This window comes from Geotrypetes seraphini, chromosome 3 (assembly GCF_902459505.1).
Source record: "Geotrypetes seraphini chromosome 3, aGeoSer1.1, whole genome shotgun sequence".
In the NCBI taxonomy this organism is placed as follows: domain Eukaryota; kingdom Metazoa; phylum Chordata; class Amphibia; order Gymnophiona; family Dermophiidae; genus Geotrypetes; species Geotrypetes seraphini.
Window position 1 is genome coordinate 10,898,686 of NC_047086.1, and position 23,776 is coordinate 10,922,461.

Sequence of the window (23,776 nt, forward strand, 5' to 3'; positions counted from 1 at the left end):
TCTGTGATGGTTTTCAATACTGCAATCACTTTTGGTTTGGCTGTGGTGCATTTACATATCTTTTACAATGTACTACGCAGTGCACAGAAAACATAACACATAAGTTAATTAAAACATTCACATGCAACGTTTCTCAACATACAGGATAAATAGCAGCTATCAAACATATACCACAGTTATACGTCGGGGCTCATTTTCAAAAGAGAAATTTGTCCAAAAAGTGGCCTAAAGGGGCAGATGGACATTTTTCTCACCAAATCGTCCCAATTCGCTATTTTCAAAACCTACTTTCTAGAATGATTTATTATGCTGTTTGTCTGCAGTTCATCTAAATCTCAAGGAGGCTTTTTAGAGACATGGTCTGGGCAGGACTAGGACTGTCTGGGGTCTCGGATGGACTTTCCAAAACCTGGCAGTTTGTCCGGGTTTTGTAAAGCCCTGACGAGCTCCATCCACATGTGGAGGGCCTCTGTACATTGGTGGATGACGTCACACACATCTGCGCGTGTGCCAGGCCTTCCAAAACTGGCTGGAGCTTGTCGGGGAAGGAAGTTTGTGGGGGCAGGGCTGGAGGTTCAACTGGGAGGGGCAGTGGCAGAATGGAGTAGAGCCGAAGGCGACACCGGTCAGGGGCCGGGACAGAACCGGGAGGGGCTGTAGGCGAAACAGGGCGGGGTCATGTAGTTGGATTATTTTGGCCCAAAAAATGGTAACTCTATTATTCACCCTCACTTTATCCCCCCTCTTATACTATCATTCACGTCCAATTCACCCTTTTAATTTGTCATTGTTTAGCTTCTATAATGCTACGAATGACTGAGGAATCAAATCAGGGCGGTTTACATGAGATTCTGTAATTGTGTTACAATACAGGTGCTTCTGTGATGGTGGTATGATAGAGATGTTTTCCCAATGGACAGTATACCAAGAATCGAATAAACCTGAAACCTGAGTTAGGACTAGCGTACCTGAAATGCAGTCTGAAAATTGCTCTTAACCAGGTAAATCTTGGCTCTACCAAGCCTTCATCCCAGACTGCACCAGCGCTGATCAGAGAGAGTTGCAGTAGCTGGTTATGTGCTGCTGAAAATTCAGGGATTGTCCGGTCAGCCTGATTTAAGAATCTGGTTAAACTGTTTGATATATCTGCCCAGATAGTTTTTGGGTAAAAGGCTTAGGATATTTCTAGATGTCAGCAAGCAAACTCAGACAAGGAGGAAGTTCTTTTTGTCTGTGTGCCAGGAATGTCTGGTCTCGGTGCAACATTCATCTCGTATTTTCCTTATAAATCTTTCGTTCAGGGCTCCCGAAATCTGTCTTACGGATTGGTTGGATTTTCAATATATTATCCTTTATGGATATGCATGAGATACATACGGTGGAGGAAGTTCATGCAGAACTCTCTTGCATACTCTGTTAATCAGACTGGCTGTGGGGTCCCCAGGACAGGTTTGGGAAACCCTGGTTCAGCAAGGTTTGCAAATAGTAACATAGCAGATGACAGCAGATAAAGACCCGAATGGTCCATCCAGTCTGCCTTTTGCCTCTAGATTGCCTTTTGTTAACATCTATCGCAGGATCCATTGTTAATATATGACCTCCATGATATTGGCAACAAGTTATTCCTACATGAAAAACGTTTGGTGGCTTTTGTGGTCTGAAATTGTGACTTTGGCCAAGTCTCGTTAATACTCCAGAGGCTCATAAAGTTATTCACCTTTCTTTTCACCACTTCCCGTAGGCAGAAGATTGTAATGTAACATAGTAAATCAGAGCACATAAAGATCTGAACGGTCCATCCAGTCGGCCCATTAGTTACACGCCTTACATATTCATGATTAAATTAAACTGTCTTTTCTTTGACATTTCTGGCCGTAGTCCGCAAAGTCCACCCGGTCCTGTCCTTGGGTTCCAATTACTAGAGTTGCCATCAAAGCCCAACCATCTCATCGTTGGCGGGATGCATGCCATAAAGTCTTTCCCGCAATGTCCTCATTTTCCAAGTTACTGGAATTCCAATCGATGCCCTCCCTAGCCCCTTCTATACCAAATTGCCATATATGGGACACAGACCATGCGAGTCTGCACAGTACTGTCCTTAGTGCTTCAACTTATACCAATTATTTTCTAATTAGAGATCCTCTGTGTTTATCCCACGCTTTTTTGAATTCCGACACCATTTTCCTTTCCATTACCTCCCTCAGAAGAGCATTCATGCTTCTATAGAGAAGCACCAGCCTCAGCTTTCCATCTAGATAGGATCTCTTTTCAATGTGTCAATTATAGACCAACGGTGTACAATTACACAATAAGAAAGTTATTGGCTAGCTCAGTGTGGCTTGTCTCAGGGGGCTCATGAAAACGCTAGTCTCGTACACCTGTAATGACCTGCTCTCAGAGCCACAAATGACTCCCATTTCTCTTGGTTTGCTAAATGAAGATGAGAGCAATTACCATTAAGTTTCTGAGTCACATCTAGTCAATGAGAGAAAGGGAAGGAGCTCACAACCAGCATGCACATTCATAAATGTGCTGCTTGTATGGAGGCCTCTAGTAGAACCATGTCCTTGGCTGCCTGGGCTCTGATTCTCAAAGTCAATGAGCATTTGCAGATGTGCACTATGGGACTGACGTCAGCGCCAGGCAAAATGGTAGAGACTATTATAAAGAACAAAATGATAGAACATATACGTAAGCATGAATTAATGAGAGAAAGCCAACATGGATTTAGTCAAAGGAAATCTTGCCTCACCAATCTACTGCATTTTTTTGAAGGACTGAATGAACATGTGGATAAAGGTGAATCGGCTGATATTGTGTATTTGGATTGACAAATGGATTGACAAATGACCGAACTGAAGAGTTCTGAGGAAATCAGAAAGTCAAGGGATAGGAGGAATATCCTTTTATGGACTGAGAACTGGTTGAAAGACAGAAAACAGAGAGTGGGTTTAAATGGTCAATATTCTCAATGGAAATAGTGGGGTTCCCCAGGAGTCTGTGCTGGGACTGCTGCTTTTTAACATATTTATCAGTGATCTACAGATGGGAATAACTAGTGAGATAATTACATTTGCTGATGACAAAAAATTGTTCAAAGTTGCTACATCACAAGAGAATTATGAAAATTTGCAAGAGAACCATGCGAGACTGGGCGTCAAAATGGCAGATGATGTTTAAAGTAAGCAAGTGCAAAGTGATGCATGTGAGGAAGAGGAACCCAAACTATAGCTACGTGATGTAATGTTCCACCGCCCAGTAAAAGTATCATTGAGGATACGTTGAAACCCTCAGCTCAATGTGCAGTGGCGGCTACGAAAGCAAATAGAATGTTAGGACTTATCAGGAAAGGAATGGAAAACAAAGATAAAGATGTTATAATGCCTTTGTATCGCACCTTGAATACTGTGTGCAGTTCTGGTCGCTGTATCTCAAAAAAGATGTAGCTGAATTAGAAAAGGTACAGGGAAGGGTGACGAAAATGATCAAAGGGATGGGATGACTTCCCTATGAGATGAAGCTAAAGCAACTGGGGCTCTTCTGCTTGGAGAAGAGACGGCTCAGGGGAGATATGATGGAGGTCTATAAAATACTGAGTGGAAAGGATAGATGTGAATTGTTTGTTTACTCTTCCAAAAATACCAGGACTAGGGGACATGCGATAAAGCTACTAAGTAGTAGATTTAAAACAACATGTAATTCATTGCCAGAAAATGTGGTGATATCAGTTAGCAAAGGATGATTTTTAAAAGTTTGGATACTTTCCTAAAAGAGAAGTCCACAGGCCATTGTTGAGATGGCTTGGGGAAATCCACTGCTTATTCCTAGGATAAGCAGCATCAATTTTGTTTTACTACTTGTGATATAACTAGGTACTTAGGACCTGGGTTGGATACTGTTGGAAACAGGGCTTGATGAACCTTCGGTCTGTCCCAGTAGGGCAATTCTTATGTTCTTAAGTATGAGAAACAAGGTTCTTGATCTCTAGGGGCTGTGATGGAAGAGGCTGATTAAGATATAGTGGCAATCACGGAGAGCCACGACTGGGATATAGTTATACCTAATGTGACCATTTACTTTTTTCCTCAAAATGGGACTGGATCCCCCCCTGCCCCCCTCTGTCCACTTAAATCTTGCCCTCTTTCTCACCCTCCTTTTAAAATTTTCAACTACCTCTCAGTCCCTAGCTCTCCCATTTCCCAACTCACTCTTTTCCCAGCCTCCTATTTGTTTCTATCTCTCCTCCTCTCTCCTCTTGGTCCAACATTTTGCTCCTTCTCTTTTCTGTTGTTCTTCTTCCCTCCCCTCTTGATGCTGAACAATGAGATGGAAGGGGGAAAAAAAAAAAGGAGAGATGCTGCATCTTTCTCCCTTCCACCCCAGATCCAACTTCTTTCCCTTTCTCTTCCCAACTGCCCCCCTTCCCATCTCTCCTCTGTCTGCCTGCCTGCCTCCCTCCCTCCCTCCCCCAAGGTCCACCATTTCTCTCTTTCTCTTTCCAATAGTTCTCCCTTCAAGGATCTCTTTTCCCTCTTCCTCCACACCACTCCAGGTCCAACCTCTCTCTTTCTTCACTGCCCAGCATGTCTTCCCTCCCGTGCCGATCCCACTCTCTCTTCACAGCCTAGCATGTCTTCCCTCCTATGCTGGTCCCTCTCTCCTTACAGCCCAGCTTGTGTTTTCCCCCGCGCTGGTCCGATGTTGCCGTCAAGCTGAAAAATCTGCCAGCCTCAGCAGTGATTCAGTAACGTTGTCTGCTGCTCGTCTCCAATGACACGCAACTTCCTGTTTCCACCCAGGTGGACCCACAGCAGACGGAAAGCAGGAAGGGGAGCCATGGACAACATTGCTGGATTGTTGCCGAGGCCAGCAGATATTTCAGCTTGACAGCGACATCAGACCGGCGCGGGAGGGAAGACATGTTGGGCTGTGACAAGGGGAAGTTCAGAAGCACTACTGTGGGCCACATAAAACGACCAGGTGGGCCAGATTCGGCTTGCGAGCAACCTGTGTTCTAAAACAATGTCAAAACACATAATTTTCTTTCTGTAAATTGGCACTTACGGTAATCTAATAAGATAACAATCTTTTCAGCTACAGTGGCAAAATAACGCACAAAATTTAGGAAGTTGGTTGGTTGGGCTGAGAACTTTTCAGCTCCCCCTTGTACTGTATATATTAAAGATCATAATAAAGTCAATCAATTGCAGGAAGAGTCACTGTGGGTCAAACTGGAAAGAGGGAATGGAAAATATAGATTGGTGTGATATACAGGCCTCCACAGATGGAAGAAGTGAATAGAGATTTAATAGAAGTCATTCAAAATATAGCTGCAAAAAGGGGAAGCAATACTGTTCTTAAAATTCTTGTAAACCCTTCAAAGCAGCATATTGATGTGAAAGTATTGTTAGCTATCTATTGTAGCTGACTGACAATGGTCAGCCCATCTCTTTTTCTAAACCACATAGAACCGAAAGGCTTTTGCGATATATAAATAAAAATTTATGTTATGTTATATAATAGGAGATTTTAATATGCCTATTGCAGGATCTTCTAGAACAGGGATCTCAAAGTCCCTCCTCGAGGGCCGCAATCCAGTCGGGTTTTCAGGATTTCCCCAATGAATATGTATGAGACCTATGTGCATGCACTGCTTCCAATGCATATTCATTGGGGAAATCCTGAAAACCCGACTGGATTGCGGCCCTCGAGGAGGGACTTTGAGATCCCTGTTCTAGAAGTAGGGAGATCCTGCATTCTCTCCAACAGTTAGTAATGGAACCCACGAGGGATGAAGCCATACTGGATGCAGTATTTACAAATTGGGAGTGTTTCTGATGCTATAGTGGGTGATCATTTGGCAGCCAGTGATCACCTCACAGTGTGGTTTAATATTAAGACAGGTGTGGAGAAGGCTTATTCAAGGTTCTAAACTTGAAAAAAGCCAAAACCTAACTTTGTTCAGATGGGGGATTATGCCAGGGAATTGTTGTCTGGATGGGAACATCTGAAAGAAGCAGGAAAGCATGGGTAAAACTGAAAGGAGTTATTGTAAAAGCAACAAATCATTTTCTAAGGAACGTAAGTCAAAGTAAGAGGAAAAGAAGGCCACTTTGGTTCTCAAAAGCAGTAGCTGAGAAGGTAAGGAAAAAGAGATTAGCTTTCATAAACTACAAAAGACTGCAGAAAGAAGAAGACAGGTAAAAATATCTGGAAAAGTTAAGAGAGGCTGGTTGAGTAGTCAGGAAAACAAAGATGCAAATGGAAGAAAAAAGAGCCAAAATGGTAATATGGAGGGACAAGATTTATGTTCAATTATTTAGCCCATCCTCCCAAAGAAACCCAGAACGGGTTACAAAGTACATCGATAATATAATCGAGACAGGTCAGAGATGACATAATTTACAATATAGACATGACAATAAAACATATATGCTAAGCAGCATCTGGTGAGAGTAGGTGGCATAAGTGCGTTGACTCAATGACATTTCTAGGGTTTTTTTAATGTATATTAGTGATAGGAAGAAGTTCAAAAGTGGCATTGTGAGACAAATATGTAGAAGCTGATATAGATAAGACTGAATCGCTTAACAAATATTTCTGTTCTGTGTTTACAGCTGAAGCAGCAGGAGTTGGACTACATAAGACAAATGCAAATAGGGATGGAAGTGTGGTAGATCCTGATCAATTTTCAGAGGATTGTGTTTGTGAGGAGCTTGATAAACTAAAGGTGGATAAAGTGATAGGGCCGGATGGTGTACATCTGAGGAAATTTAGGGAGTTCTGGCAACTCTCCTGGCTGACCTTTTCAGTGCTTCTCTAGTCAGAAATGGTACTAGGAATGGAGCAGGGCGGATGTGGTCCCTCTCCAAATAGGTGGAAGTAAGGAAGAAGTAGGGTAGTACAGGCCAGTAAGTCTGACTTCTGCTGTAAGTAAATGAATGAAAACACTTTTAAAACAGAGAATAGTGACATTTCTGGAATCCAGTGAATTACAGGACCTGAGGCAAAATGGATTCACTAGAGCTAAGACTTGTAAGATAAATCTGACTGGGAGACCAGAGAATTGAATAGAGTGCGCTAGATGTGGTGTATTTAGATTTTAGCAAAACCTTTGGAAGGTATCTAATAAATAAACGGATTCCCCTTGGTATGGTCCCAGGATGCACCAGGAAAGGGAAAGCCTGCCATTTTGAAGAAAAGAGCCTGCCGGCAGGAGTGAGTGAGCTGTCTTCTTAATAAGGTACGGGAGTGGGTAGAGGTACGTGTGGGAGAGGGGTCCAGGTGACCGAGGCAGAAGGGAGTAGGCATCCTCTTGCCGACCTTCATGGGGGATGGGGGATCGGGGGGTCAGTCAGGTCCAGGGGTCTGAAGGATGATTGAGGCAAGAAGGTCATGCATAAAACACACTTTTTAGCACACACATATATATGGCCCTCCTCCTGTATGATAAATGTTATTTCAACTTCATGGCAGACCTGTTGGTAACATGCTTATAGCACCTCCAGACCTGTCGGTAATTTCAGGTCACTGAAGTCGTCACTACATTTTGTGCCTCACAAAGCAATGTTAGAGCATTGGTCAGAGTGCTAACTTTAATATTACATTACATTACATTACAGATTTATATTCCGCCATTACCTTTCGGTTCAAAACGGATTACAAAATGAATTATGGAAGGAGGGTTACAAAGTTATATCAGAGATCGTTTCCAAGAGAGGGTTAGGTAGGATCAGGGAGAGGATGGTAAGAAGGAGGTATTCATGGTATTAAGCTTTATTCAGGGATTTCTTGAAGAGTATAGTTTTTATTTCCTTTCTGAATATCTTGGGTTTGTTATCAATAGGTTGGAGATTTGGTTATCTAGTTTTGCTGCTTGAGTGGCTAGTAGGCCGTCGTATAGGTTTTTTTTCCGTTTTGCTTCTTTGATTGGGGGTATGTGAATTGGGGTGTGTGTTTTTCTATGCCTGGTAGAGGTAGTTTGGATGAAGCGGTTGTTTAGGTAGACTGGGATGTCTCTGTTTATTGTTTTTCAATAGTATACAGTAGAATTTAAATTGTATTCTTTCCTGGATTGGAAGCCAATGTGAATTGATGTATGCCTCTGTAATGTGGTCATGTTTCTTCAATGAGTAGACGAGTCTCAGAGCTGTGTTTTGAATTGTTTGTAGTTGTTTAATCATTATTGCAGAGAAAACCCAAAAAAACTCTGTGGAGTGACGATGTTCCTAAATGGACTTTATTTGAAAGTGTCAAAGTTCCAAAGGTACACTGAAATCATCCACATAAAATAATTCCATCCACATAAAAATAAATCATCCACATAAGGGCCCTTTCCATTGCAAATGCAAGCAGTGTCTCACTTCCGGCTCACCACACAATTGTTTCCCACGTACTCACCTTTATAGGACCCCCAGGGACTCCTGAAGAAGACTTTTTGTCGAAACGCGGACCGTGTTGGGTCCTGTATCCCTAGCGGACTAGGTCCTTTAAGGCTCTTATGTGGATGATTTATTTTTATGTGGATGGAATTATTTTATGTGGATGATTTCAGTGTACCTTTGAAACTTTGACACTTTCAAATAAAGTCCATTTAGGAACATCGTCACTCCACAAATTTTTTTTGTTTGTTTTCTCTGATTTTCTTCTTTGTGGATATTTTGGGGTCAATTCCTTTTGTTTTTTAATCATTATTGCAGGGCAGGGGAGGTAGAGGATGTAGCAGTAGTCCAGTATACTTAAGATTAGAGATTGTACTAGGAGCTGAAATTGTGTTCTTTCGAAGAATTTTTGGACTTGTCTAAGGTTTCTCATAACTGCGAAATATTTCTGTATTGTTTTGTTTATTTGTGGTTGCATGGTGCAGCCTTTGTCAATAGTCATTCCTAGTAGTTTTAGAGTGGTTATACTACATTTACATAGGAGAGTCAGAGGCTGCAGGGAACCTACAGAAAGCCCATGGTGAGCCATTATGTGCAACAATGAGTAAATTAATTCTACGCTAAACCAGTTCGAACTGGTTACAGGCACAGTGAGTTTAGAGCATCCAGGCCTAAGTGTTGCAGATACCCGTGTAACTTTCAGTACGTAACAGTAAGAGAAAATATACAATTAGTGGTGTATATTTTTCTCCTGACTGTTCTTTAAGCATTCAGAGCTGAATTCTCAAAACTCATTCCCCCCCCCCCCCGACACTCCAGGCAGGAGGGATGCCCACTCCCTCCCATTGCTGGAGTCCCCTACCCTCGATATCCCCATTACCTTTCCAATGAAGGCTGGATGAGGGTGTCAGGGGGGTTGTCGGGGGTGTCGAGGATCACTGGTGGCAGGAAAGAGTCGGCATCCCTCCTGCCAGAGGTGTCGGGGTTTTTTGGGGGTGTTGGGGGATCACCGGTGGAGGGAGGAATTGGGCATCCCTTCTGCCAGGTTGTCAGGAGTGTCGGGGATCACCGGCGGCAGAAGGGAATGGGCATCCCTCCTGTTTGGGGTGTCAGGGGGTTGTCGAGGGGGCAGGAAACCCAGCGGCGGGAGGAGTGGGCATCCTTCCTGCTGTCCTTCAATTCAAGGGTCTTTTTTTTTTTTTTTTTCTAATTTGGGGGTTGGGGGGGGGTTCTGAGCTATCAAGAACTTACTTTCCTGTCAGTGCTCAGGCACTGACCGGAAAGTAAGATTACAATAGCTGAGACCCTGCCAGAATATTTTGCCTGCAAATGAGGTACGACAAAATTAGGGAATCACCCAGTGATAATGGAGAATCACCCAGAATGCTCCTTTAAATATTGATGGGTCCATTTTACTACCATTTTAATATTAATTAACCTTGTTGTACTACATTTGCATGGTAGAACTGGAGACTGCTAGGAAGCTCGGAAAAGGCCATTTTGATAATTGGCTGGTAAAATACTGTCACGCTAAATCGGCTGGAACTGGTTTAGTGACCATCATTAAGGGCATGGTAAGTTTTCAGAATCTAGCCCTCAGTTCATCTATTCCACTAGGTCAGGGGTAGGCAATTCCGGTCCTCGAGAGCCAGAGCCAGGTCAGGTTTTCAGGATATCCCCCATGAATATGTATGAGATGGATTTGCATGCACTGCCTCCTTGAGATGCAAATCTTTCTCATGCATATTTATTGTGGATATCCTGAAAACCTGACCTGGCTCCGGCTCTCGAGGACCGGAATTGCCTGCCCCTGCCTAGGTAACTGGCAGCTTCCTTCAGCTACCTGCAGCCCTAGTAATTAGAGGCTGCCCTTTTGACCTCATTTTCCCTGTTGATTTTCCTGCACCTGCTTGGAGCAGGGAGTTTCAAAGGGGATTTTCAGGGCTTTGCAGACACTCTGGCACCAGTGGCTTCTGGTAACTTCTATAACTAGACCCAATTAGAAGAAGGTGTGGTTCATGAATTTTCAGAAGGGGTGTCCTTTGTGGCAGAAGGTACACCCCCAAAGAGGATTTAAGCTCTGCTTTTGGTGCCAGTTACCAAAATTGTCCTTGGAGATCTCTCCTGCCATTGACCATACATACAATACAACCGCAGCGGGTTACGTAAAATAAAGACTAATACATTAGATCACAGAAGAGTCTTTAAGGCCTTTTTCAAACTTTGATATTTGCTATGCTGACTAACCTGATCTGGTAGGGGTTTCCAAGATTTAGCTGCTTGATAAGCCCAGGTAGAATTAAACATTCTGGTATATTTTATGTCCTTAACTTCAGGAAATCGGAAGGGAGATTCCTGTCTCAAAAGAAAAATCCCTTTTACTGAAATAATACAACAATGACATATTTTAAACATTAGGCTTATCAGATTCTGCATCTGGAAAAGAGGACGTGTGGCCCCCACCCTCTTCTGCCCCGCAACCCCAGTCCCACGCACACCTCGTCTCTTCGAGCCGGGTCTGGAGTGGATCTGCGCAAGTGCAGATGCGAGGTGATGTTGCGCGCATGCACTCCAGACTCAGCCCCGATCTCAACAGCTTTTCAAAACCCAGACAAAGTGCCAGGTTTTGAAAAGCCCTCCAGACAGTCCTCTAAAAAGAGGACATGTCCGGGTAAATCCAGACTTCTTTTTACCCTATTAAACATCATACAAGAAAACTTAAACTGAATGCTGGCTTCCACAGGGAGCCAATATAATGTCTTCATATATGGCGAAATCCCATCTCCTTTCTTCAATACATCTAAAGGAGAGCCCCCTCACCGCCTATGCCTTAAGTCACGGGTGTCAAACTCAAGGCCCGAGTGGCCAGCTCCCTCCTCCCACACCTCATCCAGAAGCATTCCCTCTGACATTGCGACGCCAGAGACAAGGCTTCTGGTTCAGGCGCAGAACACGCGAGGAGCCGCTGCACACTGCAGCTATGAGGAGGAGGGAGCCGGCCACAAGAGAACACCGGGAGCATTGACCCCGGGACGCATAAAACGGCTAGAAGGTAAGACACCCGCAGGAGGGAGGGAGACAACAAAAGCAGGGGGAATGATTTTATTTTCAAGTTAGTGTTTGAATTGTGTTAATTTTGAGAATTTTAATCTGCTGTCTATCTATTGAACTGCTCAGGAAGAAATAAGAACATAAGCAGTGCCTCTGCCGGGTCAGACCAGAGGTCCATCCCGCCCAGCAGTCCGCCCCCGCGGCGGCCCAACAGGTCATGACCTGCCTTAATCACCAGAAGGGGCCCCCTTGCCCCCTAGGTTTCTCATCGAAGTCCTATCTTCCCATCAATGTCCTAACCCTCCGGCCTTGCACCTGCACGACCTGGTGAGCTGTCTATACTTATGCAACACCCCAGCACCTCCCTCAGTACCCCACGATCCCCTTTTCCCTCAGGAATCTGTCCAATCCCTGTTTGAATCCCTGTATTGTACTCTGCCGGATCACTTCCTCCGGGAGCGCATTCCATTTGTCCACGACCCTTTGGGTGAAGAAAAACTTCCTTGCATTTGATTTGAACCTATCTCCCTTCAGTTTCTCTGAGTGCCCCCTCGTACCTGTCGTCCCTTTTAGTCTGAAGAACCTGTCCCTGTCCACCCTCTCTATGCCCCTAAGTATTTTGAAGGTCTCTATCATATCCCCCCTGAGCCTCCTCTTTTCCAGAGAGAAGAGCCCCAGTTTATCCAGCCTCTCGGCATATGGGCAGTTTTCCAGCCCTCTTACCAGTTTCGTTGCCCTCCTTTGGACTCTCTCAAGAACTGCCATGTCCTTCTTGAGGTGCGGCAACCAATATTGAACGCAGTATTCCAGATGTGGGCGCACCATCGCTCGATACAGCGGCATGATGACTTCCCGCGTCCTGGTTGATATGCCCCTCTTGATGATGCCCAGCATCCTGTTGGCTTTCTTCAAGGCTGCTGCACACTGTGCGGATGGTTTCATGGATGGATCCACTAGCACATCCAAGTCTCTCTCAAGTCCGATGTCTTCCAGCAATCTCCCCCCCCCATTTTATACTCGAACAACGGGTTCTTTTTCCCTATGTGCATGACCTTGCATTTATCTACGTTAAAGCGCATTTGCCATTTGTTTGCCCAGTCCTCCAGCTTATCGAGGTCCCTTTGCAGTTCCTCACACTCCTCCCTGGTCCTAACTCTGGCGCAGAGTTTGGTATCGTCTGCAAATTTTATAACCTCACACTTTGCCTCCGTTTCCAGGTCATTGATAAATATGTTGAAGAGTAGCGGCCCCAGCACCGATCACTGCGGCACACCGCTCGTGACTCCCCGCCAGTCAGAATATTGGCCCTTTACTCCGACCCTCTGTAGTCTACCTGACAGCCAGTGCTTGATCCATCTGTGTACATCCCCGCCCACCCCGTGGTTCCACAGCTTCCTAAGCAGCCTTTCATGTGGCACCTTGTCAAAGGCCTTTTGAAAATCGAGGTAAATGATGTCTATGGGTTCCCCTTTGTCCACCTGACTGCTTATTCCCTCAAAGAAGTACAGAAGGTTTGTCAGGCACGACCTTCCCTTACAGAATCCGTGCTGGCTTGTCCGCAGTAAGCCATTTTTCTCGATGTGCTCGCAAATGCTGTCCTTGATCATTGCTTCCACCATCTTCTCTGTAACTGAAGTCAGGCTCACCGGCCTATAGTTCCCGGGGTCACCTCTCGATCCCTTCTTAAAGATAGGTGTGACATTCGCCAGTTTCCAGTCCTCTGGTACCTCTCCAGTTTTCAAGGATAGGTTGCAAACATGCTGGATTGCACCCGCTATTTCCTGACTTAGTTCCTTTAGAACCCTTGGGGGGTTTTTTTCTGGGAGTTGTACTGCATGCAGACTCTTGAATCTTAGGGTTTCTTTTTTTTATATATTAGTATTTTAGTTTTTAGTCCCGTATTTGCATAGGGGTTATTTGTGTTCTGGTAGGAATGAATGTTGAAAACATGCAGTGTGCTTTGTGTAGTTTAATTTTGTGGTTAAGCATTATGTATTAATAAGATTATATTGTGTGTATATATATATGAAAAATGGATGGAAAAAATTGTTATTATAATTAGTACTATTATGGGGGTGGGGTTTGGGTCAGAGACTGGGCAAGGCCTGGACCACAACTTTGCCTGTGTTTTGGATTTCGGCCCCTTAATGTGATTGAGTTTGACACCCCTGCCTTAAGTGGACACCTGAGATATTTGAAATTCAGACTGTCTATACCACCCATGTTAGTCATTATAGGCACTTATAACCGCAAGGAATCAAGAGAGTAGGTCAAGTACCAGGCCCAAAACCTGGTTCTGGCTTCCTATAGTGGGAAGGTGTGGGAACCCTTCCCACCTTGTGAAGCCTCATTGGAAGGACAAAGGGAGTTTCAGATTGGACATACACTGCCATCCAGGTAGCCCAGGGATGTCAAAGTCCCTCCTCGAGGGTCGCAATCCAGTCAGGTTTTCAGGATTTCCCCAATGAGTATGCATGAGATCTATCTGCATACAATGGAGGCAGCCCATGCAAATAGATCTTTCATATTCACTGGGGAAGTCCTGAAAACCCGACTGGATTGCAGCCCTCGTTCTCCACCCCTGTCATAGACAATATGCTGAAAGCTTCTGCCCAATGTGCAGGATGCTAGGGATGATTAGGAAAGGGATGGCAAATAAGACCAACAATATTATATCACCTATGTATTGCTCCATGGGAGTACTGCATTCAGTGTTGGGTGCTATATCTCAAAAATGATATCATGGGATTAGAAATAATTCAAAGAAGAGTGCCAAAAATGATAAAGGGGATGGAACTGCCCTCGCATGAGGAAAGACTAAAGAGGTTAGGGTTTTTCAACTTGGAAAAGAGAAAACTGAGGGGAGAGAGAACTGAATTCGAAAAACAGATACAGGACAAATGGTCCATCCAGTCTGTCCATTCACAGCATCCACTTTTTTCTCCTCTCCCTAAGAGATCCCACGTGCCTGTCCCATGCTTTCCTTAAGTCAAACACAATCTTTGTCTCCACCATCTCTACTAGGAGACTATTCCACGCATCTACCACCCTTTCTGTAAAAAAAAGTATTTCCTTAGATTACTCTTGAGCTAGGGTTAGCAGATTTCCTCTTTTTTAAAAAAAGAGGGCACTTGGCCCCGCCCTAGCACGCCCTGTTCTGCCCTCAGCCCCGCCCACATCAACCTCGTGTTTCCTTCCCCAAGCTCTAGGATGCGTCTAGAAGGCCTCCATGCATGCATGGATGTCGATGTGATGACATCACACTCATGCACGCAAGCATGCGACACCATCACATCGACATCTGCACATGTGCAGAGGCCATCCAGATGCGGTAAACTGCCAACAAATATCTTCCTACTTGGGGCCATGACACTAATAATGCTTCACAACATTCATTCCTACCAGAACACCTGGCCTTAGTCACACATGCAGAACACAGCTAAACCTTATGGGGCTCATAATTTAAAAAAATTAAAAAATTAAAAACATCCAAAAAGTGTCCTAAATTGGTACTTGGATGATCAAAAAGACAGATCATCCAAGCACCGATAATCAAAGCTGGTTTTAGATGTATTTAAAACCAGCTTAGGCCTTTCCCCTGCCTCTGAATGACTAGAGCGAAAAGAAGTGTTTTTGGAGGCGGGGAAAGGGCGGAGGTGGGCGGATCTAGACTTAGGGCAGGATTCACTAATGTCCCGAGATCTATCCTATTTGTATCCTATCCGTTTCCGAGTCATTGTAGCTGATCGATTCAGTGCAGCTTGTCCATGCAAACGATCCAATCGTAAACACGCCGCTATTAGCGCTGAAACATCGATCAACACGCGTGTGCACTGTATCCTGGTTGGTTTTGAAGCTCATAACGCATTCGCTAGCTATTTAGGAATTCACTGCGTAGAAATGGGGCGTGGTTTAATCACGGATGTCATTAACGGGCTCCGAATGCGCCTACTGTCACATGCACGTGACAATCCAGCTGGAAGGAAGGGGGAAGGGATAGCTGGCCCATAAAAGTTTTATTTGATTTTTGGGTTTTTTGGTTATTTGGAATTGATATTTGAAATGTACAATGCGCAAGGAGAGCACAGGGTTAATCCACGATTTTCTTGCAATGCGCATTACAGATATGAGATTCACTCCCGCGCTCGCTATGCACATTCCAAAAAAGAAAAAAAAATATTTCTAATGCTTATGTACATGAAGGATTACATATATTTAAAAGTTTTGTTATATTTATGATTTTTGGAGGGGTAGATATATATTTTTGATGGGGTTCTTAACATGCACGCGTTGGTTGCTAGGCAGAAATAGCCGGCGAGGATGTAAACGACTGGTCCTCAGCAGTCGTAATTTTTTGGAACGGAAAGGCCAGTCGGTTTGGAGGAAATGGTTTCAGGAATTGACGCGTTAAGAAATTTATATGCATTTTTACTCATTTGCATGCGCTGATCACATACGGTGCGGATGAGGTCTGGAGGGTGGTTAGTGAATCGAGCCGGGGTCGAAAATTGAGCGCAAATCGAGCAGTACACCATCGGTTTCCTTAGTGAATCTAGCCCTATGCCGTACAGCAAGTATAACCAAAAGATTAACAATGTTGCTCCATATGACGCACTTTTTCCACCCCCAAAAAGGAGGTGGAAAAGCGGTTGCGTCTTATGGAGCAAAGACGACCTGCCCCCCTCCTCCTGGTACCTTTTTAAAACACCACCCGCCCTTTAAAAGCACGGTCTGCCCGCCAGCCCTTCCTTTTAAACCCCCCCCACACACACACACCTTTTAAGATACCCCTTAAGCCTGGTGGTCCAGCGGTGTATGGGTCAGCAGGAGCGTGCTTTCTGCGCTGCTGCCTGGGCCCGATTCGCTTTCTGAATGGTTGCATCAGTTCTCACGGGACTCACGAAAACTGACTGCAGCCATTCAGAAAGTGGGATGGGCCCAGGCAGCAGCGCAGAAAGCACGTTCCTGTCGATCCATACACCGCTGGACCACCAGGATTACGAGGTGTTTAAAAGGTACTGTGGGGAAGATTGTATGCAATCGCTGCTGCCAGAGTAGTAAGGAGGAACATGGGAATGGGGAAGAGCAGGTGGAGAGGAAAGAAAGGGGCTGCATTGGAGGAGCAAAAGAGGGGAAATGATGCCAGCATCGGAGGGGGGGGGGGCAGGCTGGGAAGATATGTGGCCTTGAGGTGAGAAGATCTTGAGAAGAAGGGAAGAGACAGGGGAGAAGCTGAACATGGGGAGAAATAAGAACATAGAAGAGAGATGCTGGCTGAGGAGGGAAATCAGGGTCAAGGATGGAGATTAGGACACTGAAAGACATTGCTGGAAAAGGGGCAGATGAGGACATGGGACAGAGAAGAAAGATGCTGGGGAGGGCAAATAGGGGTGTAGAATAGAAGAAATGTCAGAGGGACAGGAGACCCTGCACAAACAGAAGAGACATAACAAAACGTGTTCAAACAACAAAGGTAGAAAAAGTATTTTATTTTGCATTTATTAATTTAAATGTTAGCTTTTGGAAATAAACATCTCTGGTACTGCGGGGCGGGGGTGTTTTAAAAGGAAGGGCGGGTGAGTGTGCGCAAGGGATGTTTTAAAAGAGCAGTTTTTTTAAAAAAGGTACTGGGAAGGGGGGGGGAGGAGGAAAAATTTGTTAGTCGGCTGGGACAGATCCCTCCTGTCCCAGCCTACCACTAGACCACCAGGTGAGGGGGAGGGGCAGGTTACATTTAAGGTTAGTGAGACAGGGTATGAAGCCTGGCAGGGAGTGAGGGAGGCTGGGTGCACAATTTGGTTCAGAATGTTTTTTTTCTTGTTTTTCTCCTCTAAATCTAGGGTGTGTCTTACGGAGCGAAAAATACGGTATATATATTTTTCTACCTTTGTTGCCTAATCATTGCTTTGGTCCCAGTGTCTCATTGACACTTTTCTTAATTCTCTTTCCAGGGTCTCCTATCCTTTTGATGTTTATCTTCCATATCAGGCTCTAGGCAACAGCTTTGCTGAGAAGTTCCTTCATTTTGTGCTGTCCAGCTGGCCCACATAAGCTCTTTCATTCTTAGTATTCTTCAGCTGACTCTGGCACATTCTTGTCTTAAAACTTATTTTTTGAGACTTTTAGAACTTCATCCTGTTAAATTTAAGGTATGTTGCATCTTCTGAACTTGGATATCTGAGATAAGTAGAACAAACTTAATTTTTTACTGTTCTATTAAGAACATTAGAGTTGCAATACTGAGACAGACTGAAAGTCCATCAAGCCCAGTATCCTGTTTCCAAACATGGCCAACTCAGGCCACAAGTACCTGGGCAAGATCCCAAGGAGTAAAACAGATTTTATGCTGCTTATTCTAGGAATAAGCAGTGAATTTCCTCAAGTAAATCTTAATAATGCCTTATGGACTTTTCTTTTAGGAAGTTATCCAACCCCTTTTTAAACCCTGCTAAGCTAACTGCTTTCACCACATTCTCTGGCAATGAATTCCAGAGTTTAATTATATGTTGAGTGAAGAAATATTTTCTCCGGTTTATTTTAAATTTACTACTTAGTAGCTTCATTGCATGCCCCTAGTCCTAGTATTTTTGGAAAGAGTAAGCAAGCGATTCACATCTACCCTTTCCACTCCACTCAGTATTTTATAGACCCCAATCATTTCTCCTCTGAGCCATCTCTTCTCCAAACTGAACAGCCCTAACAGCTTTAGCCTTTCCTTATAGAAAAGTCATCTCATCCCCTTTATCATTTTTGTTGCCCTTCTCTGTACCTTTTCTAATTTCGCTATATCTTTTTTCAGAAATGGCGACCAGAATTGCACAGTATTTGAGATGCAATCATACCATAGAGCGATATAAGGGCATTACAACATTCTCATCTTTGTTTTCCATTCCATTCCTGATCATTCCTAACATTCTATTTTCTCACTGACCTGAGGGTTTCAATATATCTTAAACGATGACACCTAGATCATTTCCCTGAACGATGACTCCTAACACGGAACCTGCATCAGGTACCTATAGTTTGGATTCTTCTCTCTCAAGTGCATCACTTTGCATTTGCTTACATTAAACTTTCTCTGCCATTTTGATGTCTGGTCTTGCAAGTTCCTCTTGCAATTTCTTACAGTCTCCTTGTGATTTAACAACTTTGTGTCATCAGCAAATTTAATTATCTCACTATTCTCATCTCTGGATCACTGATAAATACGTAAAAAAGCAGCAGTCCTCGCACAGATCTATGGGGAACTCCACTCTTCTCCATTGCGAATATTGACCATTTAACCGTACTCTGTTTTCTGTATTTTAACTAGCTCTTAATCCATCATACAATCACACCCATGTCCCGTACTTCTGTCGTGCACATAGGTTCTTCACTCCCTAATCTGTACCATTCCCTCAGGTTTTTCTAGCCCAAATGCATGACATTGCATTTCTTAGCTTTAAATTTTAGCTACCAAATTTCAAACCATTCTTCAAGCTTCGCCATCCTGGGTATCTACTCTGTAGCACATTTTGGTATCATCTGCAAAGAGGCAAATCTTAACTGACAACCCTTCAGCAATATCATTTATAAAAATGTTAAAAAGAACAGGCCCAAGAACAGAACCTTGAGGCACACCACTGGTAACATCCCTTTCCTTTGTCGCCTTCCACTCAACCAGTTCTTGACCCAGCCCGTCACTTTGGGACCCATCCCGAGGGCACTCAGTTTATTTATTAGATGTCTATGTGGAACACTATCAAAGGCTTTGCTAAAATCTAAAATACACCACATCTAGCGCACTCCCTCTATCCAATTCTTTGGTCACCCAGTCAAAGAAATTGATCAGATTTGTCTGACAAGACCTACCTCTAGTGAATCCATGTTGCCTCCAGTTCTGTAATTCACCAAATTCCAGAAACTTGACCATTCTCTGTTTTAAAAGTGTTTCCATTAATTTGCTTACAACAGAAGTCAGACTTAAGTCTGTAATTCCCTATTTCTTCCTTACTTCCACTTTTGTGGAGAGGGACCACATCTGCCCTTCTCCAGTCCTCTGGTACCACTCCTGATTCTAGAGACTCATTGAAAAGGTCAGTCAGCAGAGCACCCAGAACGTCCCTAAGTTCCTTCAGCACCCTCGGATGTACACCATCTGGCCCCATCGCTTTGTCTACCTTTATTTTAGCTAGCTAGCTCATGAACACAACCCTCTGAAAATCGATCAGGGTCTATTACTCCTCTATCCCTATTCATGTTTGTCTTCTGTGGTCCCGCTTCCGGTGCTTAAGCCATGAACACAGAACAGAAATATTTGTTAAGCAATTCAGCCTTTTCTTTATCACCTTCTTCATATTCCTCCCCTTCACCTTTGAGTCTCACAATTGCACTTCTTCCTATCGCTAATATATCATTGTATAGTAACATGTAAGAGATCATCCCTGCTCAATAGAGCTTACAATCTAACAGACAAACAGGGGGTTAGGCAATTTCTTACAGAGCAAATGATAAAACAGACATTGGTAAGAATTAGGAGTTAAAAGCAGTGTTAAAAAAAGTGGGCTTTTAGCCAGATTTGAATAAAGCCAGAATATGGAGCTTGACATATTTGTTTAATTTTGTAGCCCTTCCTCCCAAAGAAGCTCAGAATGGGTTACAAATTAGGTACTCAAGCATTATCCTTATCTGTCCCGGTGGGCTCACAATCTAATGTATCTGGGGCAGTGGAGGATTAAGTGGCTTGCCCAGGGTCACAAGGAGCAGCACAGGGTTTGAACAGGTGCTGCCCGATTCACGATTCGAATCAGTTCACCAATTCGAATCAGGTGAATCGATTCATTTTTCTAAAAAAACAGACTCACCGATTCAGCCCCGATTCAAGTTCATTCTTTTTTCACCGCCGGCTGCCGGACTCATTCCCATCTAATGTAACTTCTGGTTTTGTGAAACCAGAAGTTACATCAGAAGAAACAAAGGACGTGGGAGCGTCGAGGGGGGAGCGAGCAGACCTCGTGCAGTGGACCTCGGAAGCAAAGGGTATTTTTTTGCTGGCTCTGTCTCCACATTTCTCCTCTCTTCCCCGCGATTCCACATCCAGTCGAGTAAGTAACTGAACCGGCAGGGGGGCTAAGAATCGGCAGGGGGGAGGTTGAGAATCGCAGGGGAGGGCTGAGAATCAACAGGGGGGCTGAGAATCGGCAGGGGGGCTGAGAATCGGCGGAGGGGGCTGAGAATCAGCAAGGGGGGGCTGAGAATCGGCAGGAGGGCTGAGAATTGACAGGGGGGCTGGTGAGTCTTGGGAGCTGGGGATGGAAGCTGGGCATCGGCAGGGGGGCTGGTGAGTTTTGGGGGCTGGGGATGGAAGCTGGGCATCGGCAGGGGGGCTGGTGAGTCTTGGGGGCTGGGGATGGAAGCTGGGAATCGGCAGGGGGGCTGGTGAGTCTTGGGGGCTGAGGATGGAAGCTGGGAATCGGCAGAGGGGCTGGTGAGTCTTGGGGGCTGGGGATGGAAGCTGGGCATCGGCAGGGGGGCTGGTGAGTCTGGGGGGCTGGGGATGGAAGCTGGACATCGGTAGGGGGGCTGGTGAGTCTGGGGGGCTGGGGATGGAATCTGGGCATCGGCAGGGGGGCTGGTGAGTCTGGAGGGCTGGGGATGGAAGCTGGGCATCGGCAGGGGGGCTGGTGAGTCTGGAGGGCTGGGGATGGAAGCTGGGCATCGGCAGGGGGGCTGGTGAGTCTGGGGGGCTGGGGATGGAAGCTTGGCTATCAGAAATTTGCTTAATTATCTACTCACACAGAAAAGCAGTAAAAGTCAATAGGTTCTCTGAGTGGGAACAACCTGTTTGATCTTGCACTCGTGTGATTGACCAATTGTAAATGCAGTGAAGTAACCGCCGAGCTACTGCCGACCCATGATTGACCTATTGTATATCACTGTTTAATTTATCACATTGATTGATTTGAGCACACGCGAGGTGTCCTATGATGGTGTGATTAACCTGGGCCTTATTGTGTAAAGTGCTAGAGAATTCTCTCCCCTCACTTACCTCTCTCGCTGAGGACACCCTTCAGTATAATCATTTATATGATTTATCTTATAAACATTATTATGTGGCCTTTTCCTCAAGTGCTGAGACATCAGGTTGTTCCCACTCGGAGAACCTATTGACTTTTACTGCTTTTCTGTGTGGCTTTAACATTTTTGCTATTCATTATACCTAGAAAAAATGTAGTTTGTTCAATCAAATCCTATCTGGACATTGGACTTCTATGAGTGAATGTTCTGCTTGATTGAACAAACTAAATTTTTTCTACTGAATAATAGTCTAGGTACAATGAAAGTAAATAGCAAAAATGTTTGAGTAGATAATTAAGGAAATCTTTTTCATATTGCTTGCTTATGGACTGGGAAAAAAGACTGTTCAAGCAAATGTCTCCAGAACTGCTTTAATGGAAAAATGTGATTTTTTTAAAAGTACTTTGTGAAATGTATTGTTGTACTTTGTTTAAACTTAAAAAGCTGTGTCATTGACAGTGAATTGAATCGAATCGGGCAGCACTAGTTTGAACCCATAACCTCAGGGTGCTAATATTTAATTGGGGTGCTGAGGCTGTAGCTCTAACCACTGGGCCACATACTGACTCAGGCTGTCTGTTTCCGGCAAACGGTGTAGCAAGATAGAGGGGACAGAGTCTAGAGTTGGCAGTAGAGGAGAAGGGTACAGATAAGAGAGACTTACCCAATGAAGAGAGTTTCCAAAGAGGAGTAAAGAGATCGTGAGGCGCTGCAGAGTGAATGCGTTTGTACATCAATAAGAGGAGTTTGAAATGGATAGGAGGAGAGAGATAATAGAAGCATTGTGAAAAGTCGTGCAGCAGAATTTTGAATGGATTGACAGGGAAAAAGATGGTTTAGTGGAAGACTTGGGAGAAGCAAGTTCTTCTACTTGGGGCAATGGAGGGTTGGGATTTGAACCCAGTTCCCCAGAATCTCAGCCTCCTACACTAGGCATTACACTACTCCCTCCTGATAAAGTGGCTGAAGGGCACAGCCTGCTCTGCCCACACAGAGACCTGAACCCCGATGCTCTTCCTCTTTTTCTGTCCCTCTATTTTTGTCCAGCATCTCCTCTCTGTGTCCCTGTCCCTCCCCATATCCAGATTCTCCCTTTCTTTTCCTTCCTCCTATACCCACTCCCCTGGAACAGCTCCTTTTTCTCTCTCACCCTCCCTCTATTAGTCCATCATCTCACCCCCTCTCTCTCTCCTGGTCCAGTCTCTTTCTCTCTCTCACACTCTCTTCCTTTCACTCCCCCCAACCCAATCTAGCATTTCTTCCCTTTTCTTACTCCTCCCCTTTGCTCCAGGTCTCTTTCTCTTTTCTCTGTTTCCCCCTCCCCAATCCATCTCTCCCTTTTCTTCCTCCCTTCACAGTTCCAGCATCTCTCCCCCTCCCCTTGACTTCAGATCTCTCTTCCTTTGATTCTCCCCTCAGTTCCAGCATCTATCTTCCTCCTGTGAGTCTGGCATTTCTCTAGCCCCCCCCCCCTTCCAATTCCTCAAAACATGCCACAAGTCTTCAGCAGTGACAGTAATTGTAATAAATGGCCTCTGCCCGGTCCTAACAGGGCTTTTCCTGTATTGTGTCCTACTTCTCTGATGTAACTTCATGTGAGCAGGGCTGGTCAGAGGCTACTTGTTTCAATTGCTGTCTCTTCTACAGACTTGTGCATTTTGAGGACTGCAGGGGAAGGAGTTGTAGAGAGATGCTGGGCCCAGGTGGAGGGGGGCAGAGCAAAGGGAGGATGCCAGGCGAGCGGTAGGGGAAAGGGGAGGATTCACCATCACAGGTAGCCCCTACCATTGGGCAGCCTTGGGCATTTTGCCAGGCTTGCTCGGTGCTAGCTACACCCCTGTGCAACATACAGATAAACTCCTAACTGGTGGGGGAAAAAAAACAAACCCAGCATCTAAAGCTTATGAATACCTGAAAACAGAAGAGCTCCTTATACTAGATTTCACTTCTCCTCCCCCTGGTTACCCACAGCATGTGGCAGCCTTTCCAGATGGCTGGTTTTTTGCAGTCCTGGCATGCCACCAGTGGATGTAAGCTTGTATTCTGTAGCCTTTACCCTGGAAGAGAAGAACTTACTTCTGCAGAGGCCTACTTGCATGTGCTGACCTTCTTCCCTGCTTTGTCCCTGCATTTATCTTGAAGAATCCTGGCTTTTCAGCTTTGCCTTAACATCCTGCTGTTCTATATCTGGGAAAAACAGTTGGAAGTGGAACAAAATTCCTGGCTGCAGGGAAAGAATCCTAAATAATCCATCCCCCCCCTCCTTCCTAGGGAGGGTAAAATAGAAA

At 44.7% G+C, this 23,776-nt stretch overlaps 1 protein-coding gene across 4 annotated transcripts in view; it reads right to left on the bottom strand.

Annotated features, from left to right (window-relative positions):
• SOBP (sine oculis binding protein homolog) overlaps positions 1–23,776 on the bottom strand; it is a 321,828-nt gene that overhangs the window by 62,668 nt on the left and 235,384 nt on the right. For 2 of the 4 annotated variants that reach the window (XM_033938321.1, XM_033938322.1), the window contains exon 6: positions 10,629–10,736. The exons of the other annotated variants lie outside the window; for them this stretch is intronic. In XM_033938321.1, the coding sequence (XP_033794212.1) occupies positions 10,629–10,736 (108 nt within the window). The remainder of the gene's footprint in view (positions 1–10,628; positions 10,737–23,776) is intronic. 4 annotated transcript variants of the gene reach the window in all.